The 23,620-nt window shown below is 45.6% G+C and overlaps 1 protein-coding gene across 1 annotated transcript in view; it reads right to left on the bottom strand.

Moving 5' to 3' along the window:
• Positions 1-497: 497 nt before the first annotated feature.
• The window catches only part of LOC126522211 (sphingomyelin phosphodiesterase-like), a 158,627-nt gene continuing 135,504 nt past the window's right edge, over positions 498-23,620 (bottom strand). The window contains exons 6-12 of the mRNA XM_072288841.1: positions 21,772-21,941; positions 21,270-21,377; positions 18,921-19,001; positions 13,185-13,355; positions 12,440-12,647; positions 11,706-11,890; positions 498-2,596 (exon numbers count right to left, since the gene is read on the bottom strand). Coding sequence (XP_072144942.1) covers positions 2,464-2,596; positions 11,706-11,890; positions 12,440-12,647; positions 13,185-13,355; positions 18,921-19,001; positions 21,270-21,377; positions 21,772-21,941 — 1,056 coding nt within the window. The 3' untranslated portion in view covers positions 498-2,463. The remainder of the gene's footprint in view (positions 2,597-11,705; positions 11,891-12,439; positions 12,648-13,184; positions 13,356-18,920; positions 19,002-21,269; positions 21,378-21,771; positions 21,942-23,620) is intronic.

Raw genomic sequence — 23,620 nt, forward strand, 5'->3', positions numbered from 1 at the left:
CACACTAGGCAGCATTGGGAGGCTTTTGAGTGGCGGAAACGCTATTTAGCAAATAAAGCTTACAAAGCGGTATGGATATCGTGACCTATAAGGCCAAGGTAACCACTGTAAACAAATTGCCGGCGCCATCGGCAATAGTAAGCGAGCGTTGGTACATTTACCTTGACGGTGGCGGGGCTCACTCCTCACGCACGCTCGCTTGCCTTGGTAACCGGAAACTGCCTACCTACTCATCCTTCTTGGCATTAATTTAAGAAGCGTTGGCCACTCTTTCTCGAAAATTAGCAGGACATCATGTGACCTGCTGTCACCGACATATATACAGAATCATCACTTGGCGACCGTGGCTCATTTATCATTCCATAAAGCAGTGGATAGAACCTATGCAATTCTAATGCGTTCAGGAAGGGCCAAATTGCATCATAAAAGCACAAGTGACCAACGCAACATGTGCGGTACATTGTGATATCGTTTTGTCATCCATTCATTCACACTCATCTCCATTAGTCTCTTTATTCGTTGAGAAACAACTACCATACACATATCAAACATCGACAACACATACAGAACGAAACGCTTAGAATTATCACATACGTTTCATCAAGATCACAACCGTTTCCAATTGATAAATTTTAACTATATTTTCCGCAAGGTGAAATTTACAGCAACAGAAAATAAAGCTTCCGTTCTTTATTTGTATTATAGGTAATAAAGGGCTTTAAACTTGTTCCATCCTTAATTTACAACTAATTAATAAAACATTTTCACAAGGTTTACAAGATACATTCGAGATTTTCACAAGAGATTTAGTTTGTATTTCCTAAACCATAAATTAAGAAGCCTTACACTCGCACGATATAAAGATATTCTTGAATCACTTGTATTTTGGAATAGTTTACTTATTGCTTGCATTGGCGGATTTCGCAGCACAGATTTTCGGTTGTTTTTACCTCTTATTTTTCTTCGTTAAGTTCTAGTGTTATATTTATCTCGCATTAAGCCATTATACTATGAATAGTCTATGAATTATTGCGAAGTGCTATCATTTAATGTAAGCACAAACTGAGATTTTCTGAATATGTTGAATTTTTGTGTGTATGTTAGCATGCACACCTTGAACTTTATACATACGGTAACTCTTTCTTGTACCTTATTACGATGTAAAGTTTTCAATTCAGTTGCCATTTCTGTTAAATGCCTATGTCAATTGTTGCTCTTTGTTGTGTTCTTCATTTTACTAGCGTCAGGACAAGCTTGAACTCTTACAACATGTTACTTTATTAGAACGCCTAATAAACTTCAAGCTAATACTGTATATTGTGGTGGTAAGCAAGGCATACAGCTTTTCAGTACTTTTAGTCTTACGACAATTGCTCATAGTGGAGGTTTTGCATTTGAGTACGCTAGAGCTTTTATTCTCGGCGCAGTCATTTGTGAACTCCTAGTCATTGCGACCGAAATGGAAATTTAGCAGTGCAGGGTCAGCATGCTTTAGAGATAGATGTATCTGAGCACAGGCACACCATGTCCTCGGAAGCTCGAATGGCATCACTTTCGCCGCTGCTTACAAGTGAGGCGTGCATAACCACTGCTGCACTAGTTTCACTTTTCCGAGCAGCCTTAAGTAAGTCCATTTTGCACGGTGTCTAGACGCAACCCTTGGTGCCTGCTTTAGTGTATTTCATTCCATACGCAGGTCTTCGAACATAAATATTTGCAACAATAGAACAAATTGCAAACGACTCCGTAATAATAATGAGCAGGTATGGTAAATATGATTTCCTTGTTGAATTCACATTACCACACGGATCGTTGTCAAGCGCCCTAATGGAGTGCTTCCAGAATATTAACGCTAAATGGATATTTCGCTGTTTCTCGTGTTTAGAGGTACAGAGTGAAGCGAGAACAGGAAATCAGGGTGAACAATCCGGCTAAACGTACAGAAGTAAAAGAAATTGTCAATAGATATTGCCTCATCTAAATTGGTCGCTCATAAACATTGCGATGTGCTGTTTTATTCAGCTGGAGGATTTGGAGGACAAAGGACAGAACGTTGTACGGGTTAGCTCATTGAAAACACTTCAGTTTGTTGCAGTCGCATCGAATATTGTCAAATAAGTGAATAATTAATTATACAGGCTGCAGTCATTCCTTATACGGGCTTATAATTACTGGAACAAACGTTGGCGCCACAGTAAGCACGTTGAAACAGGAGATTACCTTTACAGAAACATGTGCTGTTTTTTAGACTTGCAAACTTAAACAAAAAGTACACAAATATGGTAATGTAAGCCAATGCGATACATCGCACTACTTGTATATATAATGTGAACTCTTGAATGTGATGATGTATGCGTCTCATGATGGAAGGTGGGTGCTAGATGACTTCGTCCGTGTGGTGTTGTTGTCGAGCCAGAACACTGTTTCATGTAAGTATCTACCAGCAGATATGTCCCCGATGGCTCAAGCGGGGCTAAAGCCCATGCTTATCATGCATTCTCGTATACCAGTCGTCGTGGCGGCTTGTATGTAACATATCTCTCGGGCTTTGCATTCCTTATCGCATTGATGTGGCTCCATCAGCTTGTGCATGAACCTGAAAGAAGCCAAGAGCAGTACATGTAGTTTCTCAATCGATTATTAGAAATTTCATACACTACTTAACCAAACTTGTAAAACAATTCTTCAAAGCCTTATGATATTTAGCGCCGAATGTATGTGAAGCTTCTGTCCTTCTGTTGTCCTCCATCATGCTATACCAACAAGCCCAACGTACAACTTGTGACCATAAATAAAACCCATCTTGCTATTGTATCACGGTATTCGCAGCACCCGTTTTGACATATATCATTTCATACTAGGGGGCGATTACGTGTATACCAAAATTCTACCGAAAAATATCTATTTCATTACATGAAAATGTGGGCGAAAAAATTATGCCGATTTCACGCATTGTGGCAATCGATGTAAGCGAAACTTTCTGTGCTATCTGCTTTGATTAACGATAATTAGCGGTGATCGTGATGAGGAATGCACAATTTCTTCAAGGGTTAGTATGACCCGAGAGTGGTAAGTTGATGTTGAACGTTATCATGCGTGAACCACCTTTCTCTGCGCAAAAAAAAAATTAAATTATGGGGTTTTACGTGCCAAAACCACTTTCTGATTATGAGGCACGCCGTAGTGGAGGACTCCGGAAATTTCGACCACCTGGGGTTCTTTAGCGTGCACCTAAATCTAAGTACACGGGTGTTTTCGCATTTCGCCCCCATCGAAATGCTGCCGCCGTGGCCGGGATACATTTATCTGCGCAGTACAAAGAACACACAGGGGGAGGCGTGTTGTGCGGCACACTTCACAACCTCAGAGAGGGTTGAGCCAATTCATTGTCTCACTTGGCACATCGCATCATGGCAGAATTATTCAATTCAATTGAACTGTAGGGCGGTACGTACCAGAACCAGCATCGGATTATGAGGCACGCCATAGTCGCGGGCTCCACATTAATTTTGACACCGTGGTGTTCTTTAACAACTCCCTAAATGTAAGTGCACGAGCTGTTTTATTTAGCATTCGTCAAAATGTGGCTGCCGCGGGCAGTATCGAACCCGCGACTTCGAGCAATGCCATAGCCGCAAAGCTACCGCGGTGGGCACAGAAGTGATGATTTGACATGTGACGCTTGCGTAGTGTTGCCCTAGACAGTACGGGGCGTTTTAATGCGGCTCTGCTTCTGCACACCCTGCATAAGTTGTCAGCCTGACAAATTTGCGTGGTGTTTATTTTCTAGAGATAGCAGAAGCGTACCGTACCGTGCCTTGAGCTTAAATTTATCGCGCTTGCCCGCAACCTCTACTGTGTCCTGACATCACGTTTTCTCCACGCTCCCCCCCCCCCCCCCCCTCTGCCCTCATATGGGAACTCTGAGTGCGGAGTGGCAAGGCTGTTATCACCCGTTTCGGGACTGCATCTGTTCTACCCATTCTTTGCCTCCTCTCCACCCTACACTGTGGCATTCTATCTAGGCTCCCCTTCGATTTGCACGTTAATAAGAAGGTAAGCGCTGCGATTTTCGCAATCCTTTTGCGTAGGGCAAGGAATGATACACCTGTCAAGAGGCTAATGTGGTGGCACCCAGGCAGCTCCAGAGGTCTTCATGCATATTCTAAGCGGCGCGAAGGTCCAAACGAGTATCTCCAGTCGCCTTTCCTCTCGGCAGCGCCCCTGTCGTGTATGCCCACGCCCTGAAGCATCCCCCGACGCGGTTTGCCAGGCAGCAGCAGCACCAGCAGCAAGAGCAACAGGAGCAGCAGCAGCAGTTCGAACATCGAAAGTAGAGGCAAAGAAAAGTTCGCTTTACAAAAATCGCCGCCCCTTCCAGTCCGGGAAGACTGTCGAACAGCGCAGCTGAATCAGTTGCACCTAGTGTTACGCCATGCAAGTCAAACATCGCAAGCAGTGTAGATTGTAAATCTTTTGTTTCACCATTTTCTTACCTCATTTTCGCTTTCGCGTTCTTCGCGTGGTGACCATCGTTACGATTGTTTTTTTTTTTCTTGATATTCTCCCAGTGTTCCTTTTTTTTATCGTGAGGTTATTGCTTGTGCTCCGGTGCTTTTTTTTTTCGCGTGTAAGTTGCTCCGCCCCTTTTTGCGGGCCAGTAATGAGAGCAAGGTTCGGCGGATTTGTTGGATTGGTTTGACGACTGACGTGGCTGCCGGCAGCCACGCTCTCCTAGTATCGCATTTCAATCGCGGGGCACTGTTCGTTAGTCGCAAACCGCTGGCACAAAGTTTGGTTCTTTCGCGGCGGGGCGGAATCAATTGTTGATAAATTCCATGCCGATCTGTGCTCAATCGCCGAAAATTCAACGTGTGAAAACCGTATAAGATTCGCATATAAAATAGCATTCTCACAGGAGGAAAGGGGTCGCGCAACCCCTTTCTCCCTGTTGAGTGCTTCTTTTTCTCTCCCGCTAGGTCGCGTGGCCTCTCTTTAGCAAAGCCGGACAACGATGGCGCAGGGTCCGCACAAGCAGCTCCGCTGTAATAGCTATTATATTAGAAATGTATATAATTCATCAATTCGGAGGTAAATTTTTTATAAGTTTGATAGTCCTAATAAAAAGGGATATAAAATGAAAATGCAAGGCGCTCAATGTACTGCTAGTGAGAAACAAACACACGTCCGTAGGACGCGCACAAAGCTATAGCTACGGAGCTACATCCGAGGAAGCGCTCCGTGCACAATGTCTTGGGCGCTACTGTTCATGTAAGAATTAGCCCTTGTAGGCAAACCACGACCTCGCCTATTGGAGGGAGGAAACCCAATAAAATAATTTGTTCTTATTTCGCATATTTTTCAACCAAATTCACTCCAAAACGTCAATCAGCTTCATAGTACTCCCCGAGAAACGCAGTGAACCTATCTAACGACTTTATCCATCGTTCAAAACATTTTATTAACTCCTGCAAATTATTGTCCCTAATTGCTTCCATCGTTTTCTTCTTGACAATTGCATATTCTGAAAAAAACATTGATTTAAAGTCGCTTTTATGCTTCGCACATAAGTGGTCGGGACAGTTTTTGCTAAGAAATATGTATGTGCGGTAATACAAACAATACTTACGCCCGACACTGACGACACTTTCTGAAAAGGCATGTTTGACAACCGTTCATCTTTCCAAGCAAACAGGGAGTATGAAAGCATAGGGCTTAAAGAGTTGAAAAACAACCACTTAAAAAGAAGAGTGTCTCGTGCCTTCAACCGCATATGAGCTCTAAAGTTCGTAAACTCTTTTCATTTCCATCACTCAAAAAGCTACTGGGAGCACCTGAACACCGCGCACATCATCTTCATCTTAACATTCACATTTAAGTTATGTAAACTCCTAGTGGTGTTTGGTCTCGTGCTGGCGTCAAGAATGATGCACTTGTTACATATGCACGCTCCTTAACGAACAGTGGAGAATCAGCGAACTTCTCTATAAAATCATCAGAGTTTCAGTTTTCCAGTTCCCACGCGTAAAGCAGCTCATGATGAAGAAACCGCTAAGAAGAGATCATTCTGCATATTGAGTGTACTAGAACATATGATACACCATAGAGTAAACCGAAAAAATACGGCAGTGTCATTTTCAATATTAGGGAAAACGTGTGATGAATAGAAGAGGATAAGTGCAGCTGTGTTCAAATAGAATTTCTGACGACATCACGTTCATTGTGTTGAATATTTGCCGCAATAAAATACGAGACGCAGTAAACCAGCTTTGACAACTGCCCAGTTAGCTTCAGAAACTGCGCTTGTCACTGTTGTTACATTTCCCATAAGAAACGGCTTGTCATCCGGTGATCAAAGCAAACGGGTTCGCGGCGCCAAGATGAAAGATGTTGCACCTATAAGCGCCTGCGCGTTTTAATTTTACGTTTATCAGAATGACACGGCCGTTGACTATAACAATGCCCAGTTTATAGTGCATTTGATGATTGCGAAGCATTCTTTTCTGAGTTAACCCAGCTCTTGTGGTCTGCCCTGCTGTACTCGTGGGCTGATCCTGAAGAATGTGCAGTCTAAAAAAAAATCACCGCCCCTTCCAGTCCGTGAAGATAGTCGAACAACGAATCTGTTCACCGAGTGTTACACCGAGTATTACACCGGTAGTTACACCGAGTGTTACACCATGCAAGTCAATCTTAGCAAGCAGTTTATTTTGTAAATATTTTGTTTCCCCTTTCTTGCACCTCATTTTTGCTTTTGCGTGCTTCGCGTGGTGACCATGCTTTGGGAGCGCTTTTCTTTTTTTTTTCGGTTCTCCCACTATTTTTTTTCTTTTTTTGCATGGTAGTTTCTGTCTGTGTTTTGCGGTGCTTTTCTTTCTCGCGTGCAAGTTCTTTCACCCGTTCTTTGCGTGCCAGTAATTACAGCAAGGTTTGGTGTGAAATGAAAAACCATTGATTGCTTTTTTATTCATTTTGTGTGTAATATTCTATTTGCTTGGTCTTCTGTTATCATACGATGCAAACAAGCAAAGACACCAGAGTACAACACATGGGAAACTACTTGTGCTTACTAACTGAATTAAGGAAATGTTAAATTGCTGAAAATGAAAGTGGATGAAAAAACAACTTGCCTCAGGTTGGCAACGATCCCACACATCTTCGCATTATGCGTGCGATGCTCTAGCAATTGAGCAACCACGGCGCCGTTTCCCCATCTACTTTCTGGGGTATTTATGTGTTGCTACTTGAACTAGCCCTGGGAGTTTTAGCCAGCGCCACCACTCACAAACCTTAGCGGCGGATGTGGAACGTTTTTTTTCTGCTGCAGGCGTCACGAGTAAGTGAACGTTTGGGTGAAGGCAACTAATGCGAAGACGTGGGATCGTTCCCTACCTGCGGCAAATTGTTTCTTCATCCACTTTCATTGCCATTAATTTGTCATTTCTTTAATTCAATTAGTTATTACAAGTAATTTACCCCGTGTTGTCTTCTGGTGTGTTTGTTTGTTGGCTTCTTATGATATGATTAAAGAAATCGTAGCCCTCGGTTGACATACTTTCTTCTCATTCATTACATAACGAGGGTCTCGAATCCGTCACTATTGATGCGTTCACGTAGTACGTGTAGGCTTATTGACGAGTTGCCTTCACGCAAAAGATCACGTACTCATGACGCCTGTGGCAGAAACAATGTTCCTCATACGCCGCCGAGGCTTGTGAATGGTGGCGCTGGCTGGAACTACCAGGATTACTTCTAGTAGCAACACATAAATAATACCCCAGGGAGTGGTTGGGAAAACGGCACCGCCGTAGCTCAATTGGTAGAGCATCACACGCGTAATGCGAAGACGTTGCATCGTTGCCCACCTGCGGCAAGTTGTTTTTTCATCCACTTGCGTTTCTACTAATTTATTATTTCTTTAATTCAATTACTAAGTACCAGTAATGACCCCCGTGTTGTCCTCTGTTGCCTTTGTTTGTGGGCTTCTAATGATATGATTAATAAAATCGGTGTCCTCGGTTAACCTCCTGTCTTCTTGGTCTTGTGTCGTCTCTTCTACCGTTTGATCTTGAGTTGTCGTCTATTATCTTCGCATTTAGAGGAATGGTTCAGTTTCTTCTGCAAGCTCGAAAGGAACAGTGTTATTCCCGCGAATTCCGTCACCAGAAAACAGAAAACATCGCATTTTACATCATCGAGGTCGGCAGAACTCGCTGCCCTCAGTGCGGCTCTAGAATTCATATTTGAAGAACCATTATAGACATGTTCAATTTTCTCCAAGGCCGTTCTCCAGTGCATCATGTCGCAATTTCGACATGGTCCAAATGAACATGTTGTCGCTGCCATAAGATTTTTTCATCATCACACAATAGAGAACACACACATCATAATCTGTTACTGGAGACCAGGCCATTTCAGTATCTACGGAAACGAGCGTGCAGATGAGGACGCCCAATCTACTCACGATGGCCTCCACTGTGTAGCTATACGGTTATCTAGAGCAGACGCAGACGTTCGCTCACAGCTTAACCTACAGTTTTACAGTGGAACTCGACGTAATTTCCCAATGCTGGTGTCCACAACATGGATCCGAATCTACGCCTATGTTTTCCGTCAGGACTATCTAGAGCTGAAGAGACACTTCAATGCCACTTGCAGCTTGGCGTGGCCTTCAAGGATGCTTACTCATTTCGGATCGGAATTACCAACAGCTATACATGCGATACCTGTGGGCGCTAGACAACAATCGCCTGCCTTCTCTGTGAGTGTCTCCGCTTCAGTGCGCCCATAAAAGAACTTTAAAGAGTAGTAGGCAGTCTTGAAAAGCGCCCTTTGTAGGAGGAAAGGGTCCCGAGACACTGGCCGAGACCGTGCTCTGCACCGAAGGGTTTGAAAGCGTTCTGCGCTTATTGCAGATAACTGGCCTTAGAGACTTTAAGCATTGCCGTGTTCTCCTTTCCTTTCCCGGTTTCCTTTTTGCTCTTCTTTTCTTTTTTTTGACATCTGTTGTCTATTATCTTTTATTCCCCCTTTCTCCAGCACAGTATAGCCAGCTTCTCTGAGAACTGGCTATTCTCACTGTCTTTCCGTCTGTTCCTGCTTCCTTCCGTCTTTCCGTCTCCTGTGTCTGCGCTGCTCGGTGCGCCTTCTCCGCTTGCAGTGCTTTGTCTGGAGACATTGAATCTTGCATTGCTTGTTCTTCAGTTGACGGCAGATGACGCCGTTTACGCTTCAAAATCACAGCCTTGTGCTTCGAGATTAAACCTGTCCGTCACGGAAGGCAATGGCTCATACTCTCTTAAGCAGTGGCTCATATCCCCCGTAAACGCAGCCTCCCCGTTACGAAGATAGATGAGAAGTGGCATTCTACGCTGGAATGACGAGCGGCAACGTATCCAGCTGGGGAAGAAGACGATGACGACGACCAACGTTGGAGCAGTGGTACGAGCGCGTTCGCGCAGTAGGGCCTAGGGGCGCCAACGAGCCAGCTGTGGAAGAAGACGACGACCCTCGAGTCATTCGCTGTAAGATATTTGTCGCAGCGACCACTGGGCATCTGCCGCTGTTTACATGCACCATGTATGTGCCATTAAGTATGTGCTACTGTACCACTGGGTAAGTGCCTATGGGTACGTGCCGCTGAATATGTCTTACAGGCTATGTGCCATTAGGTATGCACGACAAAGAATGTTCGCTGGGGTCGCCGGCTAAGTACAGCTTCGAGGTATGTGCCGCCAGATATCTGCCACTGGGCCCACTAGGTATATGACACTGGGCCCAGTGGGTATATGCCAATGGGCAAGTGCATCAGTAGCCACTGTTTATGTGCCGCTCTGCCATGAATCTGTTTAGTCCGACTTGGGTATGTGCCACTGGGTATGTAGTGCTGTCCAATCGGGTTCACGCCACTGGCTATGTGCCGTTCTCGAATAAAGCTTCTTTACGCCAGCGTTGACACAGGTAGTTTGCGGGGATATTGATATAATAAATGCACCGGTGCTTCTAACCCACCATCGCTATTGGCCTAGTGACAGGTGGCCATAATATGGTGGGGACGATAACAAGGTAGGTGCCTCGCGAGAAGAAGGACGACGGCTATGGCTGTTGCTTGCGCGCCATTTTTATCTCCTCTAAATACACGTCCGCTTGCATCCGTGCGCCTGCCTCTTTTCTGCATCGATATTGTCTTGGTCATAAAAAGCTGACGCCCATGGCATATCCCCAAAGTAATTCTTTTATAAAAATACAGCAATTATTGCGTGCGATAAGAAACTAGTTCAACGAACACGTGCCTAAAAGTGCAAAATAATCTTTTTTGTGTTATGTCTGGTTACACTGACTGGTGCCATTTTTACAGATAGCAAGGGAGTCTGTTACTTGCTTCCAACATACATGTTGTGGAGAAGCACGTATTCTTGTTCCACTGCAAAGGAACAACTGGTCAGCATACTATAGCATTTGGACCTCATCCCAAAATATAAGTTGTCCTCGAGATTACAATACTTGACTCAAGTGGCATTTAGCCCTCTAGTCACATGGTTTTCTCACATTAGTGCTGTGAGCATGCGCTTTTGTTACTAAATTTATACCTTTTGTCCCACGGGCGTAGAAAATAGCGCTACGTTCCTAATGCCCTAATTTGCATTGCCATTTGCGTGATGCCAGCGGACAGACCTCATGTCTTTCGCTTTAATGTGAGTCGTTATTTCATGGGCTTACCACAACATAATTGATTCAAAAATGCGCACTCTTGACGTCATAGATTTCACAGTGCTGTATCATTGAAGTAATTGAAGTGTTTTGTATAGTTATTCGAGAATTACTTAAGAACAACACTCTCTTCCAATTTATCAGACCTTTGAAGTTCGGAAAGTGCAGCGACCCTTAGGTGGCACGTTCTGACACAAGGTGCGCATCCCATCGACGGAGAGCGAATATTATACCTGCCAACCTGAGGACCTCAAAATTCTGGAAATTCACTGAGCGAGGAAAAAACGGGGAGGGGGTCTTTACACGCAAGTTATTATAAGCTTCCACATCAATAAAAGTAACAGCTCTAAACGGCTGCCAGTTCAGTTATTATACGTCTCGGCGCTTGTGCTTGTGCTTGGCTTGTGCGGACATATAATTAACGAACACGCACACTCCCGTAAAATTGGTCGGTTTGCACTCCTTATGTGCTTTATCGCATTACAATTCTGCCCTGAGGTGAAGCTGGCGGAAGAAAACTAACCATTATGGAACGTTTATTAGAGATTTCCTTAATACGCACTTCTCTGCACATGTCTCAGGCGTAAAGTGCCTCCGCAGAAATCACTTGAATCTAAATATGACTTCGGCTAGTTGCTTATCGCATGACGGCACTTACGATGCAACTGCGCTGCATGACGCTGAATTCTTTGTTATTTTTTTTTATTTGCGGTGGCAGTTACATGGGATATTTTTGACCATGTCGGTAAATTGGGATAGTTGGCTGGTATTCAATACCAATTATTACGCAGTTTTTGTCATGTCGGCCACCCGGCCACAATGAAAATTCCACCGATAATTTTAGCGAGTAACACGGCTACTCAACGTTTACATCACACACTACTCAATAGCGAGTTAGTATAATGGGAATGCCTTCCGAATAAACACGTGTATAAAACGGCAACACAACGGATATTATTATAAGGAAATGCATTTTCCTTCTCTACCATTCTTACCTGTGGTATTCCTGAAACAATGTTTCGTTCGTTCGGAACTGTTCCACCAGACTGTGCCAGCTTTCTGCGGACAATGAGCGAAGTCCGTAGTGTTGCTTCGCGCTGTACGCTAGTTGCCATTTGGGCTGGTCCAGCTTGTTTGACTCGTCCAGGTCCATAATGAACGTCTCATGGTCCACAATTGTCTGGAATAGTTGAATATCCGCTTATTCAGATTAGCATAGCTGACTTCTGTCTTAAAGGCGCATATCATTGTTTCCAGTCTAAACAGCCAGCTTATCAGAATTCAGTAGGAAACTATACCTACTGCGTATTTTTTGAAATTGTTGTTATGCTTATGTATATTTATTTGCGGCGTCGCCTGCTGTAGATTTATTACCAAAAGTTAGGTAATCTTTCACCTAGGCGGTATTATTGTTATCGATATAACAATAACTTCGATATAACAACTTCGATAATAACTTCGATATAACAATAACTTATATAACTTCGATATAAAAATCCACAAAGGCTGCCGCCACGAAGGCACGTTCTGAAATTCGTTCAATCTTACATCTACTTTCTCCTCTCGAATGAAAAATATTCACAAATGCTTTGGTGGTGTTCCTCGAAAAAAAAATATACTTGTGTTTCCGGACTGCTGGCAACACATTAGATAGCTCTTCTCGCTTCGGGGGAAGGTGAACACTAAATCTTAGAAACTCGTAAAAAAAAATCTTAATAAAGGCGAATACCCAAGGCGCGTTTCTGCGATGTCGGCCACCATCCACAGCGTAGACTCGGTAAGCGGGGTTGCTGAAGACAAAGGTGGTCACACTTGGTGCCACGTACGCGACATTTGTTGGCCGCATCGATCCTTTGGCGCCTTTGTCGTCGTAGAAAAGGTAGAGCTGATCCATGTGCGTATGACCGTAGAATTGAGCCACGATGGTTGACTTGTACCTGTATATATGTGCAATGCAGAGACCATCGAACATTGTAAGCACTAAATATGGTGTATTATGGTATAGTAAAAAACTTGGGCCGCCCGCTAGAATTTTTATTAACCAGGTGCCGAAAATGAATGCTTGGTCACAGCTTCATCGCGAAACTGTTCATTCAGGGCAAACAATTCAAAAGCAGCATTTTCACACGTGGTCTTGTTATCAGCACAAGCCTATTGTACGTGTTCATTGACCTTAGGGGGTGGCTGGATCGCCGTTCAGTGAAGTATAGCTTGATCATACTAGGCCACTAATGCTAACTATGTCGACGAACCATCGTGATCTCTGGCTGCAGCTACATCGCCAGTCTTCCTCCAAAGCTCTTTTGCGAGAAATAATGCAGGAAGCTTGCGGCTTTGCAGCAGAGATCAGGCTTATTGGCTTGAAATAATCTCATTGCTGACCTGACTCCAAGGAAGCATTCGCAATAAGCGCCGCGGGCGCCCAAATCGGATCTCGCGACGATCCATACGTCTGTCTCAAGCAGCAATCTTACCGGTTCACAATGCGTTGAAAGTTGTCTGCCCAAACAGGAATGCACTCAACCTTCACAGGAGCCACGTGTCCTATGATGTAAACCTTCTCTCCAGAAGCTTCGGCACGCTGTAGCTCTCTGGACAACCACTGCAGTTGGCCACTCGGGTCAGTAGAATTGTACACGAGCCACCTGCATGCGCCAAACGTGAATAACACTGCTTAGGGTATTGTGAAAATACTTGTTTACGATTACAGAGTAATGAACAGCGTGTCACCTCGATTCGCAGTGGTCTTGGTAAACTTAGGCTGTTTCCAGTTGCCTTCTCTACGTGCCGCTCTCGGCTTTCAATTTGCATCGAAGCTCACCTTTTATGCAAACCTTGGGACAAAATACTTCTTTTGCAAGAGCCACTAGACAAACACTAGCATTATTGCGATGCTGGCTATATTGGGAAGAATATATAAAGGAGACGCCCAGTCACCGAGCGTATCTGTATATTAACAACATTATTATTACATTGCAGAAGTCACATATAAAGATGTATTCACAATATTTACGAGAGAGACAATCATGCATAAACAAGAAGGTGGTCGAGAATTATTCCAACTCTACAGGTGAAATCGTCTTCTTCTGACTGACGCCACTCTTCGTTGCGCCGTAACAATATCATCTTACGGCTCAGTCCCCTGGACGATCTGAAATAAACCAATTCATTTACCTACGCATGTCGCAGTAGAGTTAAAATGGCATTTCGCAACACAGGCACTTCTTACATCCTGATATAAATGTTGATATTTTACAGTCTGATCTATGTAAAAGCTGAAGAAAAACCGGAAAGTTTTTAACATTTAGGTTTATTGTGTCTGCAAAATTGGTTCAGACCTTTTGCAAATTGATCAGTCAAAATACGAAAGTTAAACATATATTCTAAGAAGCAGTGGCACCTTCATTCCACTTCCACAAGTACAGGCGCATAAATGTACGCAGCTTTTTGATAATTATACTTTCGGTGGAAAGTCGAAGCAATCACAACAACAGCCTTCCCGCGAGGCCTGCGCTGCTGCACAGTGTAAACAGCACCCCTGAGGCTGCTACCAGGCGTCATAGATTTGTCCGACGCGACGGGGAGCTTGTCGTTACCTCCATCGTTACCGCATGTGCATTAAGAGCAAAAATACGCCTGCCCAACGACCGTGGCGCTGCCGACGTAAGAGCATACGCACGCGGCACGAAGAAAATGCAGACACTGAGCGGGCTTACTGCGCGTCTTCAAACCTGTTAAGGCAGGAAGTTGGGCTAGTTGATAACAAGCATAATAAGACATGATTACTAGCGTAGCAATACAGCGACTAAAGAAAGAACATGGGAGCACGCTAGTCCAATGTTTTTTTCTAGCGTGGTTTCGTGTTATTTAATTAATCCCTGTCTCGTTACGCTAATAATCATGTCCCTTCAAGCCTGATCACCCTTCGTGTTGTTTTACGTGCAAGCGTATCTAGGCAGCTCTTCAAATCAGCGATGTTTGTCTGATGCCGCCAAGAAGCGAAGAAGGAAGGAGCCTAGAGGTGAAGAAAATGGCACGCCGGGAACAGTACGAAGGAGCGCGCTCAGCGCGCGGCAAATTATTGCCACCTAGGGGAATGTATAGGTAACTCTGAGCGAAGTGGAGATGCAGAAGTCAGGCGAAGCGTCATGGAGGAGGAAGGCAGGCGAATGCACGCAGAGTTGACCTCCTCTAGCAGTTACTTCTTGTTTTCTTTGCGATGGTGGGTTCGTCTCGGCGTATAGTCGTCATCGCGCGGCATGCAATGTGTGCGAGTGAAAGCTTGCGACGGTGAGCCAACGATGCAGGCTTAATCTCGCGTGCGCAAGGGGAAGAAGCGCGCCGTATTCCGTCGTGCGCATTGCACCATGGCACAAGGGGAGAGCATGGAGTTGAGTTGTTACACTACTGCCGCGCGCGGTCGCACGCGCTTTATCTTGAAAGTGATCTCCTTTGAGGGTACAGTCTAGGTGGGCCGACGGCTCGTAACATTGCCTGCGCTGTGCTTTCATCGCCAAGTTTGCGTCGGAGCGATAGACAGTCCCCAGGTTACTTCGCTCGCTGGTGCTGCCGCGACTCTTCACGCCAGCGTTTTGACAGCGAATGTCCGCGGTCATCGAGTGCGGACACTTGCTGTTTGCCTGTGCGCGCTGACACCATACTAGATAATGTAAATAGTAAGCGAATGTTTGCAACGGGGCCTTCCACTCCGGCGGCTGCTGCGTGTGGCGCGGCCGCGCGAGCCCTGTATTAATGCGCTCTGGGATGCGGACACCTCAGTCATCATGCCGCACCGAAAGCTGATAGCGTCGTGTGTGCCATGGTACCCATACGCATTCGCGTCACCCGCGTTCACAAAGTGAAACGTCACTTTAACTCTTTCGCGCTTGCGATCGCGTTTCATGAAATAGGACATGGCACTGCTTGATTTTATTGATGAGGGCCTTGTTAAATGTGGCTGTCCATGAAGAATGCTGGGCCGCGATAGCGGAAAACGGAAAGTTTACACGAGGCGCGATGTCCAAACAAGACAACGCACGCCGGCCATCGTCCCGACCGTCCAGTACGGTGTTCCGACGAGAACATGCGTGGGCGACAACACTCCGACAAGGGGGCGTTCTCCGACAATATCGCTGTTACCGGTTCACAAAAGTCTAAATTTGCGTCATATCACACGGATTAGAAGAAATTAGCGTGATGACGACTGTTTGACGTACCTACACGCAACATATTTATCAGTGGTGCCCGACATAAAAAACTCGTATTGAAAATCGCCCTTTGTCTGACATTCGTAATTTTACATTGCATGAAAACGCGTCTTTCTTGGCTTCTTTCTCGCAACTGTCACTGTTCAATATATTGACCGACTTGCAGATAAATTTGCTGTGGTAATTGACAGTCTACTGACTGTGTGTAGCGAGTGGACTAGAATACAGTTTGCGATCTTGCTGTGACTATGCGGCGAGTGAAGAAAGAAGACGACGAAGGAGGGTCTCGAGGAGGGCGAGCCGAGATCTGGTGGTGCGCGCACCATACACCGGGGCGCCGGCTATGAGGTGAACGTCGGTCTGCCGTGACTAAGCACACTGGTTCGGAAGACTGAACACCCGTGCGGACTGGACGGTACCTGCAACCGGGACGCCCTTCCCGATCCATGCGATGTTCCTGCCAGCCGGACTTTCGCAGCTCGGACCAGTCGGGGGGGACGAGGGCAGCTTAGATGCCCTCGTGGGCCTCTGATCCGGTATCGAGGTCGTGGCTAGTGCGGTGGCCATGCAAGCACGCCTGAAGCCGCCCACTGGAGGCGGCTCGTGACGCGCGCTGCCGACGGCTCGGCTTGTCCCGTTATCGTCTGCTCAACGGGACCATCTCGTCCATCACGACCCATCTTCACATCGCAGTCGAGAAACAGTGAGGCACTCGTTTACGTTTCGTTATGTCACCGCAAGAGCATGAAGCACCCGAGCTGGGTTCAGGCGCGAGAGGACGCTCTTACTGAGCCATAGGACTCGTTAGCATTTATTTTCCCTTCGGTTGGCACCGTCGTTGAGTTGTAGTATAGTATCTTCCATGTTGTCGCGGGTCTTAGCACCATCGTGCCAGTGAGTTATGACAAGCAATTGCGGTGTGTTACTCTAAACTTGTCTCTGACCTTCCTTTTCATTTGTGTGCATTCAGAACCAGTGTGGCGAATGTTCTAGTGTTATTACAGTGCCCTACACAAAAACATTTACAAATTTTTTTTAATTGGATAATTTGGTTAGGTTTTCGCAGTTAAACGGCACCGTTGCACTGCGCCGGCAGAGACGCGAAGGAAGTTACTTCGCTAACAGAGACCGCCTCGACCATCCGAACGTCCACGTCTCCAGGCGGCAAGTGATTTGGCTGACGTACTGCGTGATCAAAAGCGCAGACTTGTGGCCGTTGGAAAAGATGACAGGCGACTTGTTTCTACTGCAGGAGCAGGCCATTGCTGACTACAGGATCTACGCTCTGCTGGTGAGAAACCAGCTGCTGGCGCGATCTTCACTAGGTAACCCCGGCAAGATAGCGCAAATTGACGAGTGCCTTCTTCGTCCCAAGCAAATGTACAATCGAGGCTATCTGATGGTGGATGACAACGTTCCGCCGAGCCTACAAAATAACGGCAGTGTTGCAACTTACAGACCTTGAACCTTCGGCATGGTCGGCGCAACCACTTCGGAGCTGCGACTTTTCAAGGTCGACCGAGTAGTCGCGGCGCTGCTAGGCCCCATTACTGCAGCCAGCGTTCAAACCGTGACCATTATTCACAGTGACGAATGGGTCTTATACAAATGTATCCCAGATTTAGTGTATGTTGATGGGGCGAGCTTCAACCTGCATTAGGAGACAGTCAACCGCAGCGTGAACTTTGTGGACTGTATCACAGGCGCTCACACGTAAAAAATAGAACTTATTGTCAAAAAGTGAAGCGCCACCTTGTCAGCAGCGGGCACAGGGCAACTGCACCGCTGCGGGAGCCCCAGCTGACATGAGTGACATCACCGCTTGTCCAGTGTGTTTCCTTCTGCGTCCGTTGTCATTTGCGCGCTTACATTATGCATTCAAAAGGGTGGGGTCACAGTCAATTAACGGCCACATACGCTGCAAAGACCCTTTCTTTCGTTGGTTATAAGCCATGGATCGCTTGGGGCTACCCAATATGAAGACCCGTTTCTTCGGTTAGAAGCCATCGATCGGCGCTACCCAGTATGAAGGTGCATAACAAAGAAAATAAAGCGCAGTTTTCTGACCTTTGCTTTTATTAGTGTTTTCCGTCATTCCGGCGTGGTCACACGGTAAGTGCACGGCAAACGACTTCTGCACTTGCTAACACTCACATCATCTCACTGCTGTACTTTAGCGAGAGCAACGAGCGATCTGACGAAAGCCCACTGCGAAAACCTTGCGCACACCAATCTGTGCTCGGAAATGCGAGCGCAAGCACGTAGTGAGCGGCGCCAATTCAATCCACAGGTAAGAGGAGAAGGGGGGGGGGGGGGGCGTTTCCTTGTGGTATAGCACGAAACGTAAGAAATTACAAATTAGTCTAATAAACATTCAGTGTACATATTCTAAACTTCAAAATGCTTATAAACCATAATAAAGTGACCAATAATATTGTCCTAAGTGCATTTATTTTATAATCTGCTTGTGCGTGTAATGCACTCGGCGGAACGACAAATAAGTCAAAAGAGGCACCGACCATGGGTGGACGGTATAATCACGTGAGCAATAGTACTCTGTCGACCACCCATAAGGTAACGCACAAGGAATAATAGCCGCCCAGGGTGAATATAGATAAACCAGTAAAACTCGAGGCGTAACGAGGCGCAAACTTTGTCTTGTTACCATTAGTTCTTTCATCTTGGGGCATTGTCAGAGCTCGTGAGAATTCCGAGTTTTACCCAACTCGGCGCATCCTGCATAGCACCCCAGCAGCGGAAATCCCTTCACCTTTTATTTTTCCTTCGACGCCAATCTTTGGTATGCGATATCTCGTGAATTGGGGCCCATATATTGGTGTGACATAACAAGCAACTTCTCATCAACAAAGCCGACGCCCTTACAGCTGTTTTATGTCTATGACGTGTAACGGTTGCGATTTCCGGTGATCTTATTGAAACTTTAGAGTGGTGGTACTTTTATAAAAAGATCGCTCGAAGAAACTGCAGCTTGCACGCACTCACCAGTTAAAAAGGTAGCACAGATTGGTGTTCAGCGAGATGACACGGAAGCCCTTGGATACTTCGACGGAGTAGAAGGCGCCCCTGAAGTGGAAAAGCAAAGACCAATTTCCAAGTTGTACCGTCGTAGAAACACGTTGCACTGGTTTCCATTCGCAAGCCCAAGATTAGGCAAGGCTGAGACAATGAGGCATTACCTGGTGAGAAAGTCATTATGCATAGAGTACCTTGTTAAACGATCACGCTGCTCCTATATGCCACGGTACCTTTAGAGTGAGGCTTGCTTCCTCAGCCAGGCCTTTTGTTCACGTTTTGAGCGTACTCGAATTCTACGCTTTATCTGGTTAAGCTTGGAGCGTCACTTTCCGAGAATATTTCCGCTTCGATTCACTAGTATATATTTTTCAGTGCTGCTCGCAAGCAGGTTTTACCGAGTTGCACATAACCCAGTTTGATGAAAAGAACATCGTGCGTATGAGCCCTCCTGTGTGCCAGGTAGAAAGCCAGATTGCGTAATGGTTAACCACACGGAATTTTCACTTTGTCGTTCTCAACGCGGCGCTGTTTAGTTTGTTTCTTTTTTTACCGTATGTGCTACCTACAGCAACAAAGAGTGCATACCCGCTGTGGAGGTGTAGTCGCTTTGGTGTCGCGCCAGAGGGCTCGGGATCAAATCCCTGCCCCGGCGGCATCATTTCGATGGGGACGAAAGGCAAAAAACAACCGTGCATTAGGTACATGAAAAGAACCCCAGCTGGTCGCAAATATTCTGATGTCCCCACTACGGTGTTCCTTGTAATCATATAGCGGATTTTAGCGGAAGTGAAACAACTTTTTTAAAGCGAAGCTTTCCTTGCCTCTTCCTTCGACTTTCCCACTGCTGCTGCTGCTGTGGGCTGCTGCTGTCGCGCACACCGCGTCGGAGGGTGGTTCAAAGCGTGTATATAGATGACAGCGCGAGTAAGAGAGGAAAGACGGCGGGAGAAACTCGCTTTCACTTCACCGCGTCGAATGCGCACAATGCCCGCTGGAGCTCCCTTGCTGCTTCACAGCTGTAATTATCCGTGACTCCCCTCAGAAGCATTGCAGAAAGTGCAGCGCTTTTCTTATAACTAACGTGCGAGGCCAGGGGGGACTCAGAACTGTAGACAGGAGAAGGAGGAGAGGGAGAAGAGGTAGTTCCAATATAACAGAGGGGGAAGGTGACGTGAGAAAGCAATAAAACCCCACTAGTATACGACAGCGGTTGCGAGGAAACGGGATAAGATTAAGTTCAAGGTACGGTGGAGTACGTCGGTGCTATTTCTGAAAAATAAACACCACGCGAATATGTCAAGCGGGCAACTTAAGAAGGGCGTGTAGAAGCAGAGCCGAATTGATTAAAGCGCACCGCAGGGTCCTGGAGACACTATGGAAGCGGTCGACAGTCAAAACTTCTGTGGCCGCCGTGTTAGCTTTGCGGCTATGGCATTGCTAGAGGTCGTGAATTTGATCCCTATCACGGCAGTCGCATTTCGACGGGGGCGAAATAGAAAACGCACGTGCACTTAGATTTTGGGGCACGTTAAAGTACATCACGGTGCCAAAATTAATCTGGAGTCCACTACTACTGCTTGCCTAATAATCCGACTGTGGTTTTGGAACTACAGCACCATAATCCAATTCAAGTTTAATACTTCTGCCGCCATGCGATGTGCCATGTGAGGAAATGAGAACACTCAACCCTCTCAGAAGTTATAAAATGTGGCGCACAACAATGCCTCAAGCAAACACCTCTTGTGTGTTCTGTGCACTACGCAGACAAACAGCAGTGGTGCACGCAAAGTAACGTTTAACATCAACTCACCACTCTCGTCTTAGCCTAAATGTTGAACAAATTAATCTTTAGCCGTCAACATCACCGCTAATTATCGTCAAGCAAAACATCCAGCAGGGAAAGCTTCGCTTACATAGATTCCCACAGCGCGTGAGATCCGCGTAATTTTTTCTTTCCTTGTTTGTTGCTGCCATAGGCGCAAAATTCGGGACTCTTCCTTTGCCTTCTCCATGTGATCAATACTGCTTCTGCTGCACAACTTTGGGTATTGAATGTCAGGTGTATGAGGCATCTAGTCTGCTTACGGATGACATGGAAATTATTTTCTACTCCTGAAGAGCTCCCGCCATACACTGCTAATACAAGTATAGACGTAAACACTAACTCACGGTCACAGCTCCCCGTAGACGACTGGTATATTGTGTTTTGTTACTGTCGCTGGTCAAATTGTTGCTATCACTGAAGAATACCTCGCTATTTTGCTGATGCTCTCTCTGTTACTCTTTGTAATACACATACAGTGTTATCGTACTTACTGCCTTATGCTGTTCTTCGCAGTCTGCGGTAGGAAATCCATCCAGTGCTCAGAAAATGTATCGTATAGCCACTGTGTAGAGAAGTTTGCTCCGTTGTTGACTGGAAAGCTGTGAGAACAAAGATGTAGGCAAGGGCGGCATGGCGGCACCATCATCACAATTTTACCGCTATACTGCCTCCACCGAAAACTTGAATTCTCTGTAGAATGTCGTAATAAATGTCAACATGAACAACGAATTCATTGGTAAAACTGCGTCTGCGTTCTTGCAAGTGCACTTGATAGTGCCAAAGCGGTGAAGATAGAAACAGTTCTCCACACTTATTAGTCTTCTAATACTTCGCACTAATGAAAAGATTACAGATCACTACGCTTCCTTTTACAATCTAACGCTTTGTTTAACTCCGCATGAAAATAATTCATATTTATGCTAACAACGTCAAACCGCAGTTTTCTGCTATACTCAATTGTGCGAACAGTGAAGCACGTTTCTTTCTTAATACCTGTTGATCGGCACAGCTTCGTGGTTTCCTATAGCTGGAAGGACAGTGGCGTTAGGAAAATACTTTCGCATAAGTGCCGATGTTACACGCAGGTTGTCAAGCATGTCTTCTCGTGTGGCTTTCCATGGATCGTGAGGCGGCAAGTCTCCCGTCCACAGGACGACATCGACCTACGTACGAAATGGGCAGAGCATGAGCAGCTATTGCATCGGCAGTTTAGAGCGAGCGAATGAACATATAAGAAAAAGAGTTAGTTCGAGGACCACATGTCGTCTAGGTACAAAGTATAGTTTTCGCTGTATCATAGTGTTTGCCTCTATACCAGCTGGCACGCACGAAGCAAGAATTTAGTTGGACAGTTCGCTATAAGTGGTGCATGTGTAAGTTGTACAATAACGTCAGAGACACAACACAGCTATCTAGGTGTCGCGGATTTGCAGATTGAGTCATCATGGTAGTTATTCCTTGCGTGATAAGAGCATTTCCTGTGAAGAAAAAATACATGGCAGGCCATGCACCTATGGATTTCTGTCCTTGTCGAGTCTTGTTTAGCCGAAAAATCAGGAAAAAGTAATTTCCAGCCTCGGATGGAATGATCACATGTTTGTAAATTGAGCATTTTTGGTTAATTAAGCCGAAGCTGGATGCTTTGTGCAGTCGAGGCTATCGTACCTCCAAAGGATGGTCACGAATACTTACAATTTTTTATCTGCTTAATATCAGGCACCACTCTATAGTGTCCGGCCTTGAACATCTAGAGGATCTATTCTGACCAAGACGCAGCAAGTTTACTTCATTTGATTTCCATTGAGGAGTAGTGCCTACTGGCTGCGTAGTTTCTGTGAAGAATCGGGATTGTACTCAGCAAGGGTCGCCTTGTGGACGCCTTGCTAACCGGTCATGTCTCTGCAAGACCGGCTTGTAGACGAATGGTGCTGAAGACAGCAAGCCTCTACTGCAAGCTTCATGATTCATTATGTGCGTGGCTCTCTTATCGTTTACCAGGAGGTTTCTAGTGTGCTTTCAGCGGCACTGAGGCTCTCTGAATCTTTTCCAAGAGTACGGGGGATCGTAAAAGAGAGGGAGGTATGGGAGTTTTGAGTTTTACAACATTTCTCTTGTGAAAATTGGAATTGTGTTTTAGAAGGTTTATGAAATTTAAAGGGCCAACTCGCGGCCAACTAGGTAGAGAATCGAAACCCAACAGACATTTAGTTGTTTTCCGTACCTTACCGTTGAGTAAAGCTATGATTTAGCAAGTTGCTTCATAGCCATTCAAAAAGCGTAGAGCGAGAAAGATAAAGAATGACGTGGTTTTTTGGTTCCTTGCATCCGTATTAGTCGCGCTTGGCCTCTTGAATGGTTTACCGTTCAATAAATGGATGAACTAACGTCCGACACTTGTACTTTGTGCACTAATTGCATAAGAAATAGTGGACGCCTTTTGATTCAAATGACACAATAGCTTTGACGGCGGTCGACGACAGAACTGATGATGATACAATCTGTTTGCTGGCCAATCCAGCTGTCACAAATTATCTGCTTCGCTATTGAACGCTTCCAAAGGAAACACACGGGATAAACTAACAAGTGCACTGTGCTCGCGTGCTTCCCCTATATAGTGTACTTGACTCTACGGCTGCCTCAGACATTATCCAAATAAGCAACACGCGCTCTTGGCAGCTTTCTTTTATACGTTCTAGACGTCAACCGCAAGGGCTCTAATTTGATTCTGATATAGATGATTCTAGTTCGGCTTTAATATCCAGTTAAATAGACTCGGAAAACTTTGTAGTACTTTAGGGTTAAATGTGACAAAAATGCATTAGCATTCCGTTTGCACCTCTTT

This window comes from Dermacentor andersoni, chromosome 6, assembly GCF_023375885.2.
Source record: "Dermacentor andersoni chromosome 6, qqDerAnde1_hic_scaffold, whole genome shotgun sequence".
In the NCBI taxonomy this organism is placed as follows: Eukaryota; Metazoa; Arthropoda; class Arachnida; order Ixodida; family Ixodidae; genus Dermacentor; species Dermacentor andersoni.